Below are 21,029 nucleotides of genomic sequence, written 5' to 3' on the forward strand. Positions count from 1 at the left end.
CATAAAGAACAGGTTTATATTTAAATTGCTTCAGTACAGGAGCCAGGTATAAATATTGGGTAGCAGAGAACAAGCCGAATTTCACATTCTTTTAAGTGGCTTTCTCTCTCTTTTTAAGGGAATCAGACCTAAGAGACATTTATATCACAAATAAATTAAGATGCATGGAATAATGACAGTAAAAGCTATTAACCTAACTTCAAAATATGATTCTATGGAAGTGTTACTAGTACCTCCAAAGCTGAAATTTGAGGGTGGCAGGGAGGCAAGCTCCGTCCATTTACTGACAAGCTAAAGAAAACGGTCAGTGAGTCTCTCTCAAGAAAACATTGAGACCCATATGTAAGACAACGACTCAGTTTATTGCAAATATGTAATCCAGTTTAGAAACAAGAAAACATTATACAAGCTATTAAAAAAGTACGGAAAATAAAAACACTCTCAAAAAAACAAAAAAAAAACAACAAAAAACAAAAAAAAACAAAAAAAACACACCACACACACAACACCCAGTTTTATTTAAAATAAAACTTCCAGAATTACAAAACCAACAAAGGATATACACTTTAATCTAAAAGATACAGTCAACAAGTAATAGTTTGAATATGAGAAGCCTCTCAATTAGTAAGCATCATTTGATCTATAAATTTTAATTTGGCAAAGTTTAACAATTCAAAAGCAGGTACATCTTGCCTCCTTGTTGCACCATGTTTATCACAGAATCAGTTCTTCAAAAGCTTCTGAACTGTCACAAAAATTAAGAACTAAACGCCTAAAGAGGTCTTTCAATCAGGTTTCTCAAAACATGTTGAAACAAGTCTGACTTAAATATTTATTTTACCTGTTATGTGTACACAGTGCTACAGTGCTACAGTGCTACTTTGCTTCATTAATGGGTATTAATGAAAAACCAGCTACATATTTCAAAAGCTGGAATGACTGACATGTCACAAGATACCAACATTTTAATTCAGAGAWAAAAGCAAAAGCTCTGAAACCATTTTAAAGTATTTCCAAGGTATAAATTTACTTCTGCTCATCTATTTAAGGAAGCTGAATGAAAATGCTGAGATAGAGCACAGAGTATGGTTAAAAAAATGAGAAAACACATTTGCAATCCTGATTTTAGGCAACAAATGAGATTTGATTTTAAATGTTACATACCCATTAAATCCAGTGACAATTTTCAGAATTCTCTCTTTCATCTCTTCAAAGGGAATATATTCCACATTTGGATTGGGGGGGCCTCTTGGCTCAGGAGCTGAGGTTCTGAAGTCATCCATTACTTTCTCCAGTTTGAAAATAAAATAGCCTTTAAACTGAGACCACTGAACCCTGCATAAGACACAAAGAATTAAGGCATATGCAAGCCAGCCCTAAAACCACAGAAAAACAGCATAACTTTATTGTTTGTAGAATAACATCCATACTGATGTGCCAATTCTAAGATAAACAAGGCAAGCAATGCAGCACTATTTTTTCCTAAATTTAATGCATGATAGCTATTTAAATAATTACTGCAAAATATTAAAACAAGTGAATTGCCATTAGCAACTGGGTAAGCCAGTTTCTTAAGGAACCAATACCCAGTCATAATTCAAGCATAAGTGTGAAACAGGCACGTATCCTATACAATTTACATGTGAGCCTATACACAGCCTCAAGTTTTCACCAAGTACTTCAAGCTCACTGAAACCGAGTTTCAGTCTGCAAACCATACAGCACTCATGTTATGTGTATTCTCCTTGGAAACCTTACTAAAAAGGCCTTTTGTAATCGACTGCTCCGTATCCATGAACCTTAAAAGTTTTGAAGAGTACATCCTTGTCCATTCTTTTGTAAGAGAATCTCTCAGGCAAATATACTTTGTACCACAGTTAACACTTGCTAATGAGTATTTGAGCAAAACATGTTTGACTTGTGAAAAACATTCCCAAACAGTAAGTAATCTATGAAAATCTTTCCAAATTACCTTTTGCCTTATAACTTAAAGTTTTATCCTAATTAGAATTTCTATATACCGACGCTCCTAAACTACATACAATATACAAGCTGGAAAACTGCTGTGAAAACCTTTCTACACAGATCAGTCCACAGAACATTCACAGAAGCAATTCCGGGCCTCCTCTGGCTAGTACCCTTCTTCAGCAGCATAGAGGGAAACATGAAAGCAACTGATTTAGTTTAGTCACTATCAATTTTGTTCTAGCCGTGCTGATGCAGCTTTCACAGCTAGAGAATGGAGATGCTAGAAAAGAAACAGAAAAGACGCAGGGAGAACAACAAACCCACAATAGAGAAAGAGAAAAACTATCTTTTGACATTTATCAACAACACGCGCTATCTGGAATGAGTGGATTCAAATCACACCATTAGGAGACCTGGACCCCTGGATAGCCCTTTAACTCCTGCTGAGCAATACCATTTAGCCAAAGGCTGTCTTCCTACAGGCTTTTCTTTGGGAGTAGTGCTAGCATACATGGCCCCAACTTTCTTCAGCCCCACATAACACCTGACCTTCTGTTGGGCTGATACAAATGTTTGTGCAGTGAACTACATGCGAGGACTCCCCACCAAAATGAAGTTTGTTTCCTGCACACTGTTCTCAAGTGTCACTGTTACCGAACATGAAACCACAGACCAATGAAGTCATACTACCTACCTTCACCAGAAAAATAATGCTATACTATCTTTGCCTTCATTTTCTTCTTTGTCTCAAAGAAACAATTATGAGATGAAAATGGGAAAATTCAGCTCAAATTTATTTAAAGAGTTTTAAACATGAAGCCTTGGTCTTTTATTAAAGGCAAAAAAAAAGAAGATACAACAAGTTCAGTTTCACAATTAAAAAGGAGTGATAAGTTTGCAAGAACTGGGCAAGGGAATTCAAAGAGGAAAGCAAACCTCCCTTCTCCTAAGAAATCACTAACCACTTCACTACAGAGAGGAATAACAATAAAAACAGAAAGAAAAACAAAAGGAAAGAAACAAAGTCCCAAAAGCAAATGGCATAGATAGATTAAACAGAATAATTAAGTCTCAATGGATCACTGCCCCAATTAGCATTATACTGCCAAAGCAAAATACCATAACATTTCCAATGTACAATACTAGGCATTACTACTACAAAGGTTATTAAAAAGCTATCCAACTCTGTAGTGCTGTAACCATGAGACCAAAGCCTTTCATAACAAATCACAGATTTAATACATAAGCGCATCACAAAACGCAGACAGACAAGACCTAGTAAATAACCCTACGCCAGAGTAAGATTACTCCCTGTAGAGCATCCCAAGAGCTTTAGTTGCCCAACAAAAAGGGATTCCACTATTCTTCTAAATACTTTTTACAAGCTTGTTTAGATTTGTTTTCACACTTCCACCTTGACCTGTTCCTTATTTTCATTGTTATTTATTTCTTGCTAAATAATACCACTCATCTTTTCAGACACTATCAACACATCAGTGACTTGCTGCTGAAACAAAACAAAATCAACAAGTATAAAGGTTTAAAATGGAAGCCTGCTGCCTCAAAGCAGTACCCACCAGCTCCTCTTTACAATGCTGAAGCTGTATGAATGTAACATTTTGCCTCTTTACAAAATGTTGAAAAAACAACGGTCACTCGACCTAAATCCATTTATTTTTCATTAGTACAAAAAAAGCTAAGAACCTGCACCTCCTAAGGTTGCAATACTGACATAAAAAGGATCTTTCGTCCTGTACATCAAAACACTTGATAAACAACTGCCTATATGATGACATGTTCCAGCTTACAAACAGAAGCAGCACAGTTTAAGGATAAACTTACCCTGCAGTCACAAGTGCAACTACAGCTAACCCAGATACAGCCACACTAACTTTAAAATCAACTAAACAAGCTGTTGCTAGAAGCAGCGTAACCACAGTGGTAGGGAGCTCAGGACAGGCTTACTGCCTCGGTATTTACAATCAGCTTCTCAAGCAGCTTTTTTCAGCATTGTCAAATTCCCTGCTGCAGTGGCTACAACACGAGCAGCATGAAAGCTAGCTGGTTGAAAGCAAGTAGTACAAACTGCAGTAACATCTGTGATTAAAATGTGAACATACTATAAACAACTGCTCCAAAGTTAGGGGTCACTGATGCAGCCAGAGCCTAGATTTCCTGACCTCACTATTGTAATTTAAACATTAAAGCATGTCCCCGTTTAAATGATCATCTTGAAGCTCTTCCGATCTATATAACTGGATTCTGATTAACAGTTTTATCCCTGCAACAGTAAATTACATGGGAACACCAGCCACTTCGTAGTTAGCACCACAAAAAGAGTCAGCTCCAGACTCTTCAGCCACATAGGCAAAACTCAGTCCTGCAGTGGCAACACAGTGGATTCCTGGAAGGTAGAAAGAAGCAGGAAGGTTTCTGGAAGCTACAATGCAGGTCACTTACTTTAGATCCCATTTTTCTATCATTATCCAGGATATAGATCACTACCTTCCGCACACCATCCTTCAGTTATCTCCTTCGCACCTTTGCTTCCACATGAACCCAGCAAGCAGTGGTCCCTTTTCCCCATGCTGTTATCACAAGTTCCCCGAGATCACCCCTAGCAYTGGAGTGCAAGATCTCCGATACAGCTGCTTTGTTACGGAATGGGAGACACTGAAACTGAGCAAAGTCTGGTCAATACTTTTTGTAGTTAATTCAATAGCCTAATAGAAATGAAAGAAGACTCTTCCATACGGTTTTATGTACTACCTTACTAAGTTTTATACACTGGAAAATAACTGACAAATACTTTAAGCTCTGTGAAAAAACCAAATTGAAGAAATTCCATGAAGAAAATACTATCCATGCATTCTTCTGAGCAGACTTGTTCACGCAAACTTGCTTTTGCCACTCAGTATAGTACAGAATCAGCCTCTTCTAACCACACATTAAAATGTTTTCTAAACCACGCTGTTCTTGAATTTATACTAGCAACTTAGTAAAAGCTCTTTTATAGCAACTCACAAACAAAAAATTCTGTGAGCACTGTATGATTTGTAGAAATACTTTCAGAAGCAATACTTGAAAGCAAGTTGATCCTAAGATGCTTTGGTTCAGTGTGTTCTCATTTTAGAGAACGAACAACTTTGAAATTATATACATTTTATGCATATCTGAAGCATCTTTCACTACAATATCAGGGTCATTCTGTGTAATTATACCTGCACAAAGGCAACTCCCCAGGGCTAATGAGCCTGTAGGTTCACAGATGCTCTAAATCATCATGAACTGGCATTTCTGTGAAAAGAAAGTCCTCTCTCTTCCCTCCCACCAGCTCCCACACCACCCTTCCCCTATGTCAACCTAAAGGTTTTGTGCTGACAAACAGAAAACTAGGGGGAAAAGGAAAACTAATCAAGTGTGAAAAGCACCCAGCAAGGAAAGAAGTCAGCAGAGGCAGGAATGAATGGTTGAAAACAAGCAACATTAGCACGCTTCCAGAACTGTAGCTTATATAGATACACATTTATCATATATAGCGGAGCCACACATCTCAAACTCTTCCAGGAGTGATCTGAATGCTGACATTTTAAACTCAACAATTTAAAAATCAGAAAAAAAAAAGTTTAACAGTCCAGTGACAGATAGAAGTGTGGAAACTAACACACAGTGCAACAGTTTAGTTTGTCTTTTTATAGGAAGACCTAATACTATGTTACATTATTTAAATACGTGATACTATGGCTTAGGTTTAACATATGCTAATAACTATGCTATATAGATGAGGTATTAAAAAAAATGTTTAACACCATAATACTGTTCCAGAATGCAGTCCCTGCCCTTGCAATTTAAGCCGAACAAAATTAGGAAGATAACAGAAAAACATATTGGAAAACATGGGAAACATGGAAAGATATCAGTGTCTGAAGATACTCAGTTGTGTTTTACAGAAATTAAACAGGAAAGCAGACAGCACCTGGCCCAATAACTAATAATAAGAAAAACAGCAAGATTTGAGAAGAATATTTACATGTGAAAAGAGGGGTGGCATGTTAAGTGCAGAAAAAGGGATTAAGAAAGGGGGGGGAGGGGAGACCAAACAGAAGACATGAAATGAGCAAGCAGAGATGAAAAGCAATGGGCAAGGCAAAAAAACAACCAAGGGGGCTAAAACAGAAAAAAAACCAAAAACACCACAAACCCCAGGAAGGGGGCAAAATTATGAAGTGAAGATAATAAATTTAATGAGCAGAACTAGGAAGAGCAGACAGAAGCTCTACAGTCAGAATGGTACTACAACAATATGATTTACTGAAAGTTGATRAGGCAACAAAAAGATCTCTATTGCATGGAGTGGGAATATTAAAAATAAAGATGAATTTAGACAAGGGACACAACCTAGCAATACCAGAGATGAAATGAGGAAGAACACAATCCTAAATAACTTTGTTTTCTAATAAAAGCAAACAGTTTCATATCTGTACTAAAACTACATGATTATCTGTTGGAAGTAATCCATTACTGCAGATTGACATAAGTTAGCCAAGCCAAGTTTAGAAATTAACCAATTTTATTTGATAGATAGCGTTCTTCAACAAGTGACAGAAGTGACCTTAGATAGAAAGCAGTTCACCAAGTAATATGATCCTGTGCTTTGATTTAAAACAAGAATTCCTAGTACAAAATTCTTTGCAAATAAGCTTGCTTCTCTACTAACATGGTTCACACAGAAGTCATCTTTCCAAATATGCATAGCAAAAACAAAACTGCATTTTACGCAGAAATAATCCAATCATCACTCCCACATCTCTTGAAAGGAGGAAGGGAAAGAAGCTGAAATGCAAAAGACCACCCAATTCCCTTATCACCTGCTTACTTGAAGAGCTTGTACTGACAGAGCTGGGAGGGTAGCTTTTTCCCTTACTGCACTCATTACTGAGAGACATGAGAACCCTCTTTCAATAGTTTGCACTATCAAAATGTTTTTTGTATGTCAGAGAATTAACCGATGTTTTGTTCTYATTACCGGGCAAGTTTTTATAATCGATTCTGCAGCCCTTTGGTATAGTCACTTCAGGAGACTTGAAATTTCAACAGAAAGAGCAAAAAATCAGAAGTGTTTAACAAAGATGTTCAGGGAAGGTTTGACAAATGTCAGAAAGCACATAACTGAAGTAATTCTGAAAGGCTACTTGAGGACCTGAAACAGAGACAAAATCTGAAGTATCACAGAAAAGCACATTAAAATTTCAAAGAACTAGAACAAGGAAAGGAGACAAAGCTGCAACTGCAATAGCCACATTTTCTTCATAAAAATGAAATGCCAGCCCTATTGTTTTTAAGAAAAAAATATCCATTTTGAACATGCTACAGTTCTTTCTCTCTTAGTACTACGCTGGAAGGCTTTGTTACAACACAGCAATGCCACACATTACTACATGACTCGGATATTAAGTGTAGCTTGGACTACAAGTTTACCATTAGATTTCACAGAAGTGCAGAATAGAACTATAGTAAGTTATAGAGCTTCCTTTTCAGCACCTTAATTAAAACCCCAAATTTAGCACTGTAGGTTAGTAAATAGGGCTTACAGTTTAGAGAGACTCTACAGGATTTTAAGTTGCAAACTTCAATAAGATCTGTAGAAGGTAAATCAGGATGATACCTAAAATGAACTGAAGAACAGGAAGAAGAATTCAGACTGCATAATCTGAAATCAAGGTACCGCAATTATCCCTTGAATCTTCATGGAATTGCTTCACAGATTACAGGTGTAATTAAAAATAACATTATATTGGAGAGATGTTGAGTTTCTAGAGACCTAGCTATGTACTTAAAACATTAAGAGTCCCAGGAGTCCTCATGGGATGTCTCTTCAGATTTCACAGCATTTAAGAAGTTCATTACAAAGTTACTCGGTTTAAGTTTTAAGAGGATGCCATCTGTTTTGGAGAGATGTTATACATCACAAAGAACACAAAATGAAAAGAACAAAGTAGATCTACTATTGATTCTGTTATTGAACGAGACCATGAAAGAAACAGGAGAACTTGGTGTTAGGTAAAATAAAGGAGCACTTCCCTCTCCTCTATTATTAGCTCTGTGACAAGCAGAACTAAAAAGAATCATGACTGGACAAAATGGTTTACTTAGGATACACTCAAATACTTTACATTCAGCTAAATTGATTTCAAGACAAAATTCCCCAAACAAAAAGGAAGAATGAGAGGACAATTCCAGAAGACTTCAGTTAGTGTATAACAAGAGATGGAAGAAGTCTCTCTTACATTAGCTTCCCTCAGATTACCGTTGATTTAGATCACAATCCCACAGAAGACTTGCTAGGAAACAGGTGTTTTTAACTTGCAAACTTAGTAACTGTTTCTTCTCTTCTGTGCCTTGCTCCAGACCTCATCAAAGATGAAGATACACACTAGCACACAGAACTCACAGGCTCCACCAGAAGCAAAATTAAAGTTTCATCTAAGAAGGGTTAACTGCTTTTCTATTCTGGTCTTTCACCCCAGGACCATTCCATGCTCCCGGAGCACGGGAAGAGCAGTGCTTAGGAGTCAGTGATGCGGCACCCAAGACTGACCGTGCCGCTCTTGTGCAGCGGAAAAGTTAATACCTAGAGTATGTATCGAATGGGCCCTCTCCRGCAGGCAGCAGCTAAAGCTATGCCGAGGACTTTATGGATTGCACTCCTCTGGCGGAAGGGGGGCTGAGGCTCCTCTCTCTCTCTCACTCATCTCCTTCCTTGGTGATTTTTGTTCTTTCAGATGCAAAGGCAGTAGATAGAGCCTAGTCCCTCTCTCTCTTAAACACACACACACACAAAAMAAACAAACAAACAAAAAAACCCTCTACCTTCCTTAGCCCACCTCAGATCTATTTATCAGGTATAAACAAGGGTAGCAGGAAATACACAGTTACAGAAAAGGGGTACATAAGCTAAAAATCTTGATAGCAACTGCCTGTAAAACACTATGCCCAACCTTTTCTTACAAAAAAACCCAAAAAACAATAAAAAACACCCTGCTGCTATTTGACATTTTAGTCTTTGTACAGGAATTACTATTTTACTATTTATTGCATGATTACAACAGATTATTTCTTACCCAGAAGTGCTTGGTGCTAGAGAAATGACTTTCAATTCCTTCTCAAAAACGTCTCTGAAAAATTCTGAGATAAGAAGCTGGCAACACTGAACTCCCATTAACCAAGATATTAGCCATTATGTGTTTCAGCTCTGCCCCACCATATACTTAACCTGATATGTGGTTTGCACCAGAAATGGCAAGCCTGCTCCACTGCTTCCACACATTCCTGTGATCCCACACACAGGGATGTGAAGCAGATCTCTAATCTAACCAAAAAATAAATGCTGCAGACAAGGAAGAAAAAGATGTGTGGTGTGACTGCTAGAGAGCAGAACCATTCCTTCTAGCAGCTGCCCTTACGTAACAGATAAGAAGAGAGAGTACCTTACTACTACTCCTCCTCCTCTTGCTTCAAATATTCATTAAACTAAACTTATTATTTTTCTACTTAATGTACTTCCCATGTTTCACTTTAATACTCACTATTTTGATGCAATAAATTTTAGTGTCGTTGTTTTGCACACTGTTGCTATTTTTACTATCAATGCTGTGCAGATTAACATGGGAAGTTCCAAATAATAATAATGGACTTACACACCAAAATCCCCTGTGCATCAATGAAGATTAGATTCCTAAATGCTTCTGGCATGCAGACAAACCCTTCAGCTTAACAATAAAATTAAACCATGAGCAAGCGCTAGATTCTTTATCAGTACTCTGAATGAGCAATAAATTTTAAACTGTAGGTGATACAGCACTGTGAATCTCCTGGAACACTGAGCTTTGCTGTCAATGGTATATTCTCCTCAGGAAAACATGCTGGCAAACCGACCTCCTGGGGGAGTGTCCTGTTCACCTTCACCTGCTAACTCATGTAAAATTAAATGCTCTCATGTTATCTTCAGTAGGATTTGACCTCATTTTACCTTTTGCTTTAATTAAAAATCTATTGAAGAGCTCAAAAGAGGAAAAACTGGTAATTCTCACAAGCTCAGAAGGTACTTTTCCATTTTCACTTGCTGATTATTGTCAGCATAAACAAAGACTTTGCTTTCTTTTTTGTGAGCATGACAAGCTCATTCCAGAACCACCAAAACCGGAATACATTAGGGCTATATCTACTTTGGTAGTATGAGCATTCATCTCTCTATTACTTGCAAATTACTACTGCCACTGCCAGAAACAACAAAGACTAAGACTTAGTTATGGAAACAGACAGCTGATGAACACATTAAAGTAGTGTCTGTAATCATCAGGGGACTAATTCTGATCTCTCCTGATAAATACTCAGCTGACTCCACCATAGTACAGCTGTTCCACAGAACAGAAACAGAATCTGAACTGGGACTCTGAATTTTTTGAGAAAGTGTATTTCTCAATATAGTTATCTACAGACAAATGAACTCAACTACCTTTCAATTTCCTCTGTTTTAAAAGCAAAGGTGGACCACAGAATGAAAGAGGACAAGATTTCAATAAATTCTTGACTCAGTAATTCAATTCCTTATACCATAGTCGAAAACAATACGCACAAGATAATTGAAAGCCTTCAAAATTTCCAAAAGCCACAGGCATGGCTTATCTATAAGAACAAAAGCAGAGACTATTTTCATTATATTTCCCTCTTTCACTTGAAAATTTACTTGAAGTTTGCTTTGGCTGATAAGAATAATGTCGTATACTTACTGAATTGTTCCACTTACTGTGCTTCCGCATTATTTATCAATGTATAAATTCTTATATTGATTTCTTATTCTTCATGTAATTTCTGTGATGCACGTTTATAATAACATTTCTTAAATCTCAAGTTTTATTACAAATAGAACGATTATCCCAGATACTGACTTTCCTACAGTGCACACTAACTACGAAGTGTTGGAAGTCTTCTAAACAGACTTTTAGATAAGCAAACACCAGATAAATCCTTCCATCTGAGCAATATCAACTATAATTACTCTTTACTTATAATTCAGTTATATAATTTTTTTTTCCTATGTATGCAGAAAAGTCACTGTAATTCACGGAATTACATTAAACTTATCACACTGTAAGTACAGACTTAATTGTTTCCTGCTATCCTGTATTTTATAAAACCTGTTGGGATAGAGTATTGTATGTTTCTAGTTCTGGATAACTTTTACCAGTATTCTGTGTAATTAACATATTTATCTTTGTAAAAAAATTAGGTAGCGCTGTTTGTACTAGATTAGAAAAATACACAAAACTCAACTGATTTTAAAATAATTTGAATGACAATCTTCTAAATAATATTTGCTGTATAGCTTAACTACAAAACACACAATTGTTTATCAACTCGTAGTAATCACTGTGTACAGAAACTGTTTTCTCAGTCCACGTCTGTCTCACTTCTGTAGAATGCATTTTCAAGACAGGGACCAGATTACTATACATTTCTACAGCACTTCATACAACAACACATGGATCCAGTTATTTATTATTGCAACAAACTAGGAATACTTTTTTCAAAGAGAGGCATGATTTCAGTGATCATATTCTTCAAGTTAAGTTGTTAGGTGTTCTTAAAATCTTTAAGCTTCAATTAAAAGGACATTCACTTCAACCCTATAAACAATACCACTTCAGCCACTAGCACAAAAAGCTGGTGCCATGGGGGAGGGTAATCTGACTCGCACAAGTTACAATCAAATAAGCCCAAGAACATCTACATGTAACTGCTTTTCCACAGGTAACTGTAGCTGCATGTGAACAGTACTATCCAAACAAATCATCAACAGCAGATAACCATATGTGTGCATCAAAATACCTCCCAAGAACCACTTATACAGTATTCCAGATCTGCCTTAACATGATCAGACATTTTGTTGAAATTTTGACAACTGTATTTACTTCAGCTCTAACAATTCTGTGAATTATTCTTCGCTTTTATTTATTTCCATTTCAAATAAAATTTCACAGATCAGTGTTCACTAAAACATGTTTCAAGACTACTGCTATGTACTGTACAATTCCGCAGGAATTCCATAGCACAATTCAGACTGCATCCTATGCTAGAGATATTTCACAGGAAAATAATCCCTTAGGCAAAGATGCAACATAATTCTATAATACTCTGGAGATGGTGAAGGGAGAATATAAAAACATTAAATAGATGGAGCTTTGTCAGTAAACTTGTACAACAGAAGTCCATGAGTCAAAATTTAAGCAAGGTATTATGCAAAAAAATGCATATTTAAAAGTCTTGATTTGCATTTGTATTTACATAAGTTAAAATGACCCACCTCTATAGAAGCTGCCTCCTAAATAAAATCATTCTGAGTAACACAAAATTATGTTTTGATAATTGCATATAGAAATATATCACCTCTTCCACATACAAACTAAATTCCATTTATGTTCTAATACAGGGCACTGAAGTTGTTCCAGTATCATCAGTCTGCACAGAATACAGGGCGCTGAAGCTGCTCTACTAGTCTGCACGGAATAAGCTAATAAACAAACAAAAAATGCTGTAACTCATCTGGTGAGTATAGCTACCACTGTTAAATGACCAATCTTGCAGAGACTCAGAAGTTACCTCAGGAGAGCAGTAGACCACACTGAGATAATACTGTCAGATCTTTATAAAACTGAGCAATAAAGCTGGGAAATCAAATAAAGTAAAAGGCACCCTGAGCAACTACTTTCAGATCTGAATTTACTCTGCACTGTGCTCCTATGCTTGTCAGTTCATACATAGTCCCACAAAAACAGATTTCACTCAAGTCGGTAAGCAGTACAACCAATATCAAGTGAAGAGGACTTCTATTAGTGATTCCTTCCAAAACCACAGACAAAAGCCACCCAGCTGGCTTCCACAAAAAGAATTTGTTCAGTTCGCACAAGCCGACCCTGGGCTAACAAGGTGTACCCAACCTCATTCTGAAACTGATACATAGGCATTAGGTGTTTCAGCATCTTCACACTCCCTACCACTTCCACAAAACCCAGCCAGGTGTGGTCTTCTCACCAAAGCATTAATCTATTGCTTCTGGACCTCAGCTGCTTCTGAATTCAGCTGCTTCTGAAATCATAAAACTGTCTTTGAGTATTATTCTTTCTGAACCAACGAGGTCTGCCAGATACATACCAGCTTTGCGGAGAGGCAGCTCAGGCATCAGTCTGGCTTATCCACAAACCCAGTAACCCTCCCACACACACACACACCATGATGACAGAGTTGACTGGATCAGACTACTTTGCACCTCCTTTCTTCAGGTTCCATTACCTTGCTCCCTTCCCCCAGCACGTGCTATCAGGCACAAACCTTCCCAAAGTCTGCAGAAGAGAAAGTGCAAGGCTCATCAATTCTCCTCATTTCATGGCCAAAACAGAAAGAAATTTCCTTGCTACTAGAAAGTGTAATATGGGGTGGAACAGCAGCCAGTCAAAGGTCTGGGAACGTATTTCAAATGAAATAGTAAGGAGCAAGGCCACTACTGGAACAGGAGACTTGAGGCCCACTAGAAAAGATAGGGAAAATACTGAGGCAGCAGCTACAGCTGTGAAGAAACACTATTAAGAAGCAAAGATAAGAACTGATAAAGACATTGAGGATGAGAGGAAATCCGATTAAGGAATGCAGAAGAAGCGAGGTTAATGAGTAGAAGGATGACAACAGAAGAAAATAAAGGTGATCGGTGAAAGCACATGTGACTATATTAACTGGTACAGAATAAATGAATAGTGGGGGGGTTCTGTGCAAAGTAGAGATGAACTGCCTGTAAGAAGACTAGCATGGCGTGCAGTGTGCTTATGAGAACACATGTAAAAACACTGAGACTGTGTACAGCACCAGGGAAGAAAGGTGTACTTCTAAATGAAAAATCTGTGGGCGCATACACTTAGTTACACTCACAGTTCAAATAGTCTGATTATGGCGAGAAGTTAGCATTGCTATAAGGATTTTGCCTTTTGTTTTTCCTTGCATTTGAGTTCTATTGAGTTTGTTAGGACCAGTTCATCATGCAAATTTTACAACGGTAGCTGAAGTCTGCCCTTTATACTGTAAAACCCACTCCCAACAGATAGGAAGTAGCAGCATTTCACATAAAACAGTACAGTAGTGTGCATTTCCGAAGGGAACAAGTGATTTCATCTACATCACAATGATTCCTCTGAAGTACTGGAACTGTGCATTTAACCCATTTAGAATTTTTATATCATCGGTATAAGAGCCAGGGAACTAAACCATCTTTTGAAAGACAAATGGCCAAGCTTTTCAATTGTGTTTCTTGTCCTTTGGAAGCATCAGTGGATTCTGAGACAGAAGACAAGATCAGAGAATTCCTCATTTGTAGATTAGGGGGAATGGGAGACAGCAGGAAACAATGCAAGGAAGTTTACTCACATCTCTCTTGTTTCAGATATGGAAATAAGAGAGGCCTACACTAACAAAGGCACACAGACTTCAGAAAATACAGACTCAGAAAATACCATCTTGGGTACTACAGCAGGAATTTGAGAATTTAGTTCGGTTGGGGTTTTTTTTAATCATATGAAATTATATTCCCCTACAAATTCTAAACATTTCTGGATAAGGACTTGCCTTCAAATCAGAATTGGTTCTGAGAACAAGAATTTCAAACGCTCGGTCAAAAAAAATGCTAGTGTACACATGTCAAGCAACAAAACTGGTAAGTCAAATAAAACCCCAAAACATTCTTCATAAAAATACAACTTCAATTTAAGCAAGGGAAATACATTAAAGGATACATGGCCACAAAAAATTACATATATTGTAACATAAGAAAAGAATTTACTATAAAGAAGGTCAGAATACATGCCTAAAACAATAATGCTTAGAATGGAAACTTGCATATACATACATTGCTACAATATTCACTGAAACCTTTCTTACAACTGACGACTACTTCCCTTCTGTAACAAAATTAAAGGCTGAACTGATCCAAGTTCAAAAACTGTGTTAAAAAAAAATCAGTAAGAAAAAACACTCACTTCTAACACAGGGCATGTAAAAGTATCGAAGTGCTTAAAATAGTTTTTTTTCTGTTATCTTTGAAAAAAACTACGGTTATATAACTTATACTTACAGTTATATAATTTACCAACAGCAAATCATGCCTGATCAACCTGACTGACTTCTGTGATGAAATTACTGGCTCTGTGGATAAGGGAAGATCAGTAAATGATGTTTAGCTTGACTTTAGCAAGGCATGCAGCACTGTCTCCCATAGCATCCTTGTAGCTAAGTTGAACAGCTACAGACTCAATAAACGGACTAAAACTCTGGACCACCAGGCTTATACGGCAGCAGTCAGTGGTTCGAAGTCTAACTGCAACTGGTTACAAAGAGTGTTGCTCAGAGTCAATACCAGAACTAATACCGTTTAACGTCATCAGCCTGACGATGGGACAGAACGCACCCTCAGCAAGTTCATCAGTGACACTAAACTGGTGGGAGCAGCTGATATGGAGGAGGGCAGCACTGTCATTCAGAGGGACCTCAATAAACTGAGGTAATGGGCTTCACGAAGTTCAACAAAAACAAATGCAAAGTCTTGCATCTGGATTGGAATAAGCCCATGCAACAGCACAKGCACTAGGGACAGGCAAGGTAACAGCTCTGCTGAAAAGGATCTGGGGCGCTGGTGGGTGACAAGCTGAACAGTCAGCAGCATGCCCTTGCAGCGACAAAGGCTAACTGCACACTGGGCTGCAGTTAGGTCAAGGAAAGTGATTATCCCCTTGTACTTGGTGCTTAAGAATCCATAACAGTAATACTGTGTCCAGTTTTGGGCCACACAATACAAGAGAGAGAAGAAGTGAGACTAGCAGAAGGCCACTAAGAGAGTTACAGAGCTGGAGCACACAACATAAGATAACCTAAGGATATAGGTCTTTTTTTGGAAAACAAAAGGCTAAGGTGGAGGAATCTAACTGCTTTCACCACTGAAGAGGTAACAGGATATAGAGATGATAGATCCAGACTCCCTTCGAAGGTGCACAAATGAGGGATAAGAGGCAGTGGTCCCAAGCTGCTGCAGGGAAAATGCCAACTGGTATAATGAAAACATTTTGCTCAGTGTGCGTGGGTAAGCAGAGAAACAGGGAGCCAAGAGAGGCTATGGATATTTTCAAAACAGCTGTACAAAGCCCTGAGCAACATGATCGAACCTTGGAGTTAGCTCCACTTGAGCAGGGGGTTAGACAGGATGACCACCTGGACTCTCTTCCAACCTCTATTATTCTATGATGATTCTATAGATGCTCATATTTACTCTGCAGTCACATGTATTAAACCATTCCAAGATATTTTGCAAAGCATTATTTATTCTGGTCCTCAAGGAAACTAACAGATATACAACTTACAGCTTCAAGCTTAGAAGAGGTGCAAATTAATATCTCAGATCTTCTAGGGAAACTCTGAGGAAAGAATTTGACTACACAAAGAAAACAGAATATATTTTAATGGCTCTTTATATTACGTTTAGGACAAGAACTAGCATAACTACATTACGTCCTTGCCAGCATTCTCCTCTCGAGCCTAGAACTACTTTACAGTTAATCCTTTCTGCCTATACACTGGAGTCGCTATATTTGGGTAAAATCTTTACTACTTATTTCTGGATTCCTTCACTGTTAGTAATCACCTGTATTACAGCTTCCATTATAATAAGACATTAAGACTATATTTTATAGGTTACCTGCCCTGGGGCAGGAGTGGGGGAAATGCAGAGAGAATTGACCAACACTTCTTTGGCAGCATTTATTTCCTAACTTTTATTTTCAACTTCGGAACCAAAGGAAAAATGTAGTAAAAAACAAATTGAATTTTCATGGTTAAGTACCCCAATAAATGGATTAGAAACATTTCTGCTACTGAAGGGGTAGACTGACTTCAAATTCAAGAGAATTTCCTAAAAGGTGAGAGAAACATATTTTAAATATGTGACAAACTTCACACCCATTCTTTGAGAATTCTTGGAAAGAAATTAACTTTTGCATTTCACTTCTACTATTGCAGTACTGTGACTTTTTTTGTATTGTCTCTTACAGCTGCTTCTAYTTTAAAAAAAGTGGATTTTTTTAATGCAAAAAACAAGCATAAAAACATACCCCTGTTTCTGAAGAAGTCTTTTAGATAAAGTATTAAGACTGACAAATTTCATATCTGTTCACTTTACTCAGTTTTGCAAGTCATGCTGATTTTTTTATAATTTAGAGAAAAATGGGCTATAATGACTTTCTCTTACTATCCTGGGTCTCATCATGGAAATTCTATGTTAAAATCTTAGTAAAGTCAAGTCAATTGTGGAATATACCACCCCTTCAAAAAACAAGTTCCTAAGACTCAACACAAGATTAAAAAGGATTGAACCATAAACTTTAAATTTCACCTACGGCTAAGTCTTACCTTAGCAACTGTTAAGAATCAAAACTATTTCAAAGTAGTCAAGCAATTAGACTTCTGTTCACATACAATAAAGGAAGTTTAAATTAGCCTTTGTAAATGCAGGCCATAATCTTGCAAACAAGTGAATGGTTAACTTTACACAAGAAGATAGTCTTAAACTTCAAATAGATGGAGTTAACACACGCAGTTGCACGATCAGGCTTTTACTGCAAGGTACTGATAACACAACTAAGTTTATGCCGATAGCATAACCAAACCGGCAGCGTAAACGAAAGGGACATTTAATTACCAAAGATACACTCTGGAGACCACTGTCATGGTTGCAATGTTGGCTTACACAACTCTCACCCTTTGTTCCTCCCCTACACCACCTCTTCAGTTGTACTGGTTTGACACACAAGTTAACACGGATGCAGGAAGCTGGATCAATGTTCTGATTCTTGTTAAAGACTATCGTGCCAAGAAGAAAGCTACTCACAACCCTGAGCAGTTTTCTGCTCAAGGTTACCAAGCAGCTACATAAACAGTTGAACAAGCACAAGTGAAATAGGGACACGAGGACTGTGTTAGTCAAGACTGCTGCCAAGAGAAATAAATACTAGCAAAATTACAGCCTAACCTAAGCCTGCATGTACCTGTACATAACTTATTCAGATGAATAAGCACATTGAAACAAATGGAGACAGGGAGGTACACACTGGCCTTACATGAGACCATGCTTTCAATTTGTTAAGCAAGCTATGTATGTCATGCTCCTGTTTCTATGAGAACCTTAAAAATCATTTTAGTTGACTTCATTAGCACACCTTCAAACTAAGTTTTGTAATTGTTTATGACCTTTGCTGCAACTATGTCCTAAAGACAGATAAGGGGTAGAACACTAAATTTTAATCCAGAATGTAGACTACAGAATATAATCTAAACTCAGTATTTTACTTAATCATCATAGAACAGGTTAGAAAGCATACAGAATCCTCCTGAACACTACATAACTCCACAAGAAACAATAACTCACAGCAAAAATGCTTCATGTTCCACTTGTCCTTAGTTGCCTTGTCCCTCACTTACATGGGTACTTTTTGTTACTTTAGGAACAGGCTGTGACTGAATAAGGTCCATTGTTTTTCAATAAATAAGTCTGCAAACTGTGTAATTACTGCTGACTTAACCATCCATTTTTTCAAACTGAACTTCATAAAAATACTAATAAACATCACTGCAAACTATTATTTTGGATTGTCTTGGAACTAGAAGATGAAATCTATTTCTTACTGTTTTGGATTTCCTTTAAACAAAAGTTTTTCTTACATGAAAGGAAATAAAGAACGTTTAGTTTATTTTGAATTAATATGCATTTGGTAAGTTTGTGTACTTAGATACACTTTTAAAATATCACTACTACAGCAGTCTAGCCTGTATTCTAAAAAAAATACATTAAGTTCTTATAAATGCGTATTTCCTATCATGAATGCCTACCATGACATTTTGTTACCAGTCTCCTCCTGATATTTTCATATACAACACATTAGTAAAAATATCAGTGTATTAGATATGAAGAAATATAGACTATGATGGATAAAGGGAGGCAAAGTGATACTGAACAGTATTTCCATGTCTGATGATACTGGATATTTCAAACGTATATGCCTGACACTTTTTAAAAACAATTTAATGCAACTGTAAGGTCAGAGAATGTTGAAAAAAGCTACAGACCTTAAAAAAAAAAAAAAAGCCAAAGAAAGCCCTGAAAACATAAGGCTAGGGCCTGCATGAAGTTCCAGATGATAGATTTGAGTTCAGGACTAAGCAATAGTTTGCAATAATCAAATTAAAAAAAAATAGATTTTCCAAATGGAAATAAAAACAAGAGTTTATTCAGAGCATATAACCATATTCAAGTTTTACACGGGGAAGAATTTTCTTAAGAAGTCACCCCTATACCATCACTTTTAAAAATTGCTTTGGAATATATATAACAGTGGCATAAACAAGAAAAACAGCCTTAAGAAATATTTCAGAACAGGAAAAATATTTTAAACATACTACACAAACAAAACCACCACCTTAGGCCCACACTAAAATGAGTACTATTCCAGCATATTAAGCATTACAGCCGTATATTTTTCTGCTGAGCCAAAGCCTTCTATTCAAAGAGCAAAGTACATTTCAGAACTTGTTTTTCTTTCAGAGCCATTAATTCAAACAGTACCAGCAAGCTATTTAAAAAAAAAAAAGAAAGAAAGAAAAAGGCAAAGACATCTCTTACAAGTGAGAGGGATTCTAGAAATCAGAACAAAGCCCCTGCAAATCACTAGTTGCTAATAAGACCCGGGTAAAAGCACGCATCTCTCGGTGAAGCCTGTCGCCTGGCACTAGGCCTCAAAAACAAGGAGACAGCCCGGGTGCCAGAAAGTGAGCCAAGCTGCAGCAAGGCACCCAGGGAAGCCTTTCCCCTTCCTGCCAAATAGTGGTCGCGCAAGGAAGTCACCCCCAGCAGCACCAGCCTCATCCTTGACAAGGAGCGCGGTAACCCCGCTCCCCGCAGCACCTGCGGGCCCAGATCCCTCCGGCCATCCACRAAAGGAAGCCCAAGAGAAGCGAAACACAAGTACTGGGGGGGGCAGCTGAAAAAAAAGGGGCGACGACTGAAAGGCAGAGTGAGGAGTTTGCTCCCGCACCTCTCTGCGGAGAGCACCCACCTACGTGACTCTCCCCTCCTCGTGGAAAGCATCTAGATGCGCTCATCGCACGGCAAATTACACAGAGCCTRGAAAAACTGAGCCGAGCCATTCGTATCCCTGCGTAAACAACACTACCGCATGTTGCGCACAACAGACATTGCAACAATGTGCTAAACTTTCAGTTTAAAAAAAACCCTGCGTGTTACATAAAATGCAGAAAAAGCAACAGGTTTACTGTATTGAGCAGGATCAGTAAAACCCGACAGATAACCCCGAGCAAAGTCTACACACACACACACACACAAAAGTCTCCCCTATTAGAAAAAACTAATTCTATCCTCAAATGAAACTAATTACCCAAAGTTACACTGAGAACTAAGGCAAGACTACTTAGCTCATGGAATCATTCTACAGACAAAAAAACCCCCCAGGTATTACCTCATTCACTTAAAACATGGGAAACTTTATAACTAAAGAAGAACAAAAAAAGTCACACTTACATGGTCTCTCCAGTCTTAGCAACATGACAAAGAAACTGATCCAGTATTGGACACACTTCCTTCTTTCCTCTCTTCTCAAAATCTGTCGGTACGAGGAAGACACGAAAAGAAGGGGGAAAGACGAGAGGAGAGAGCAAAAATTCGTAGTCATTAAAGATCGCTTTGCTTCAGCTACGCGCACAGCTCCCGCAGAAACATTTTCACGCTTCCTCGGCCGTTCCCAAGAGCTCCACCAGCCCTCCAGCACTCGGCACTCCTCGCGTGGAGGAAACGACACGCACCCGAGCAGCAAAAAGTTGATTTGCAACTTCTTCCGAGCAGCCAGCGGAGAGCGAGAGCGGGAGCGAGCGGCGGGTTTCCTCGGGCTGCAGCCAGCGCGGCG

At 37.9% G+C, this 21,029-nt stretch overlaps 1 protein-coding gene across 3 annotated transcripts in view; it reads right to left on the bottom strand.

Moving 5' to 3' along the window:
* PPP4R2 (protein phosphatase 4 regulatory subunit 2) overlaps positions 1–20,886 on the bottom strand; it is a 33,179-nt gene extending 12,293 nt beyond the window's left edge. Inside the window, exons 1-2 of one of the 3 annotated variants that reach the window (XM_026074884.1) lie at positions 20,648–20,886; positions 1,165–1,335 (exon numbers count right to left, since the gene is read on the bottom strand). In XM_026074884.1, the coding sequence (XP_025930669.1) occupies positions 1,165–1,335; positions 20,648–20,649 (173 nt within the window). In that variant the 5' untranslated portion in view covers positions 20,650–20,886. The remainder of the gene's footprint in view (positions 1–1,164; positions 1,336–20,647) is intronic. The other 2 variants (XM_026074886.1, XM_026074885.1) reach the window with 2 other exon arrangements.
* Between the last annotated feature and the right edge of the window lie 143 nt (positions 20,887–21,029).

Source organism: Apteryx rowi, unplaced genomic scaffold (genome assembly GCF_003343035.1).
Source record: "Apteryx rowi isolate R43461 unplaced genomic scaffold, aptRow1 scaffold_4, whole genome shotgun sequence".
Classification (NCBI taxonomy): Eukaryota; Metazoa; Chordata; class Aves; order Apterygiformes; family Apterygidae; genus Apteryx; species Apteryx rowi.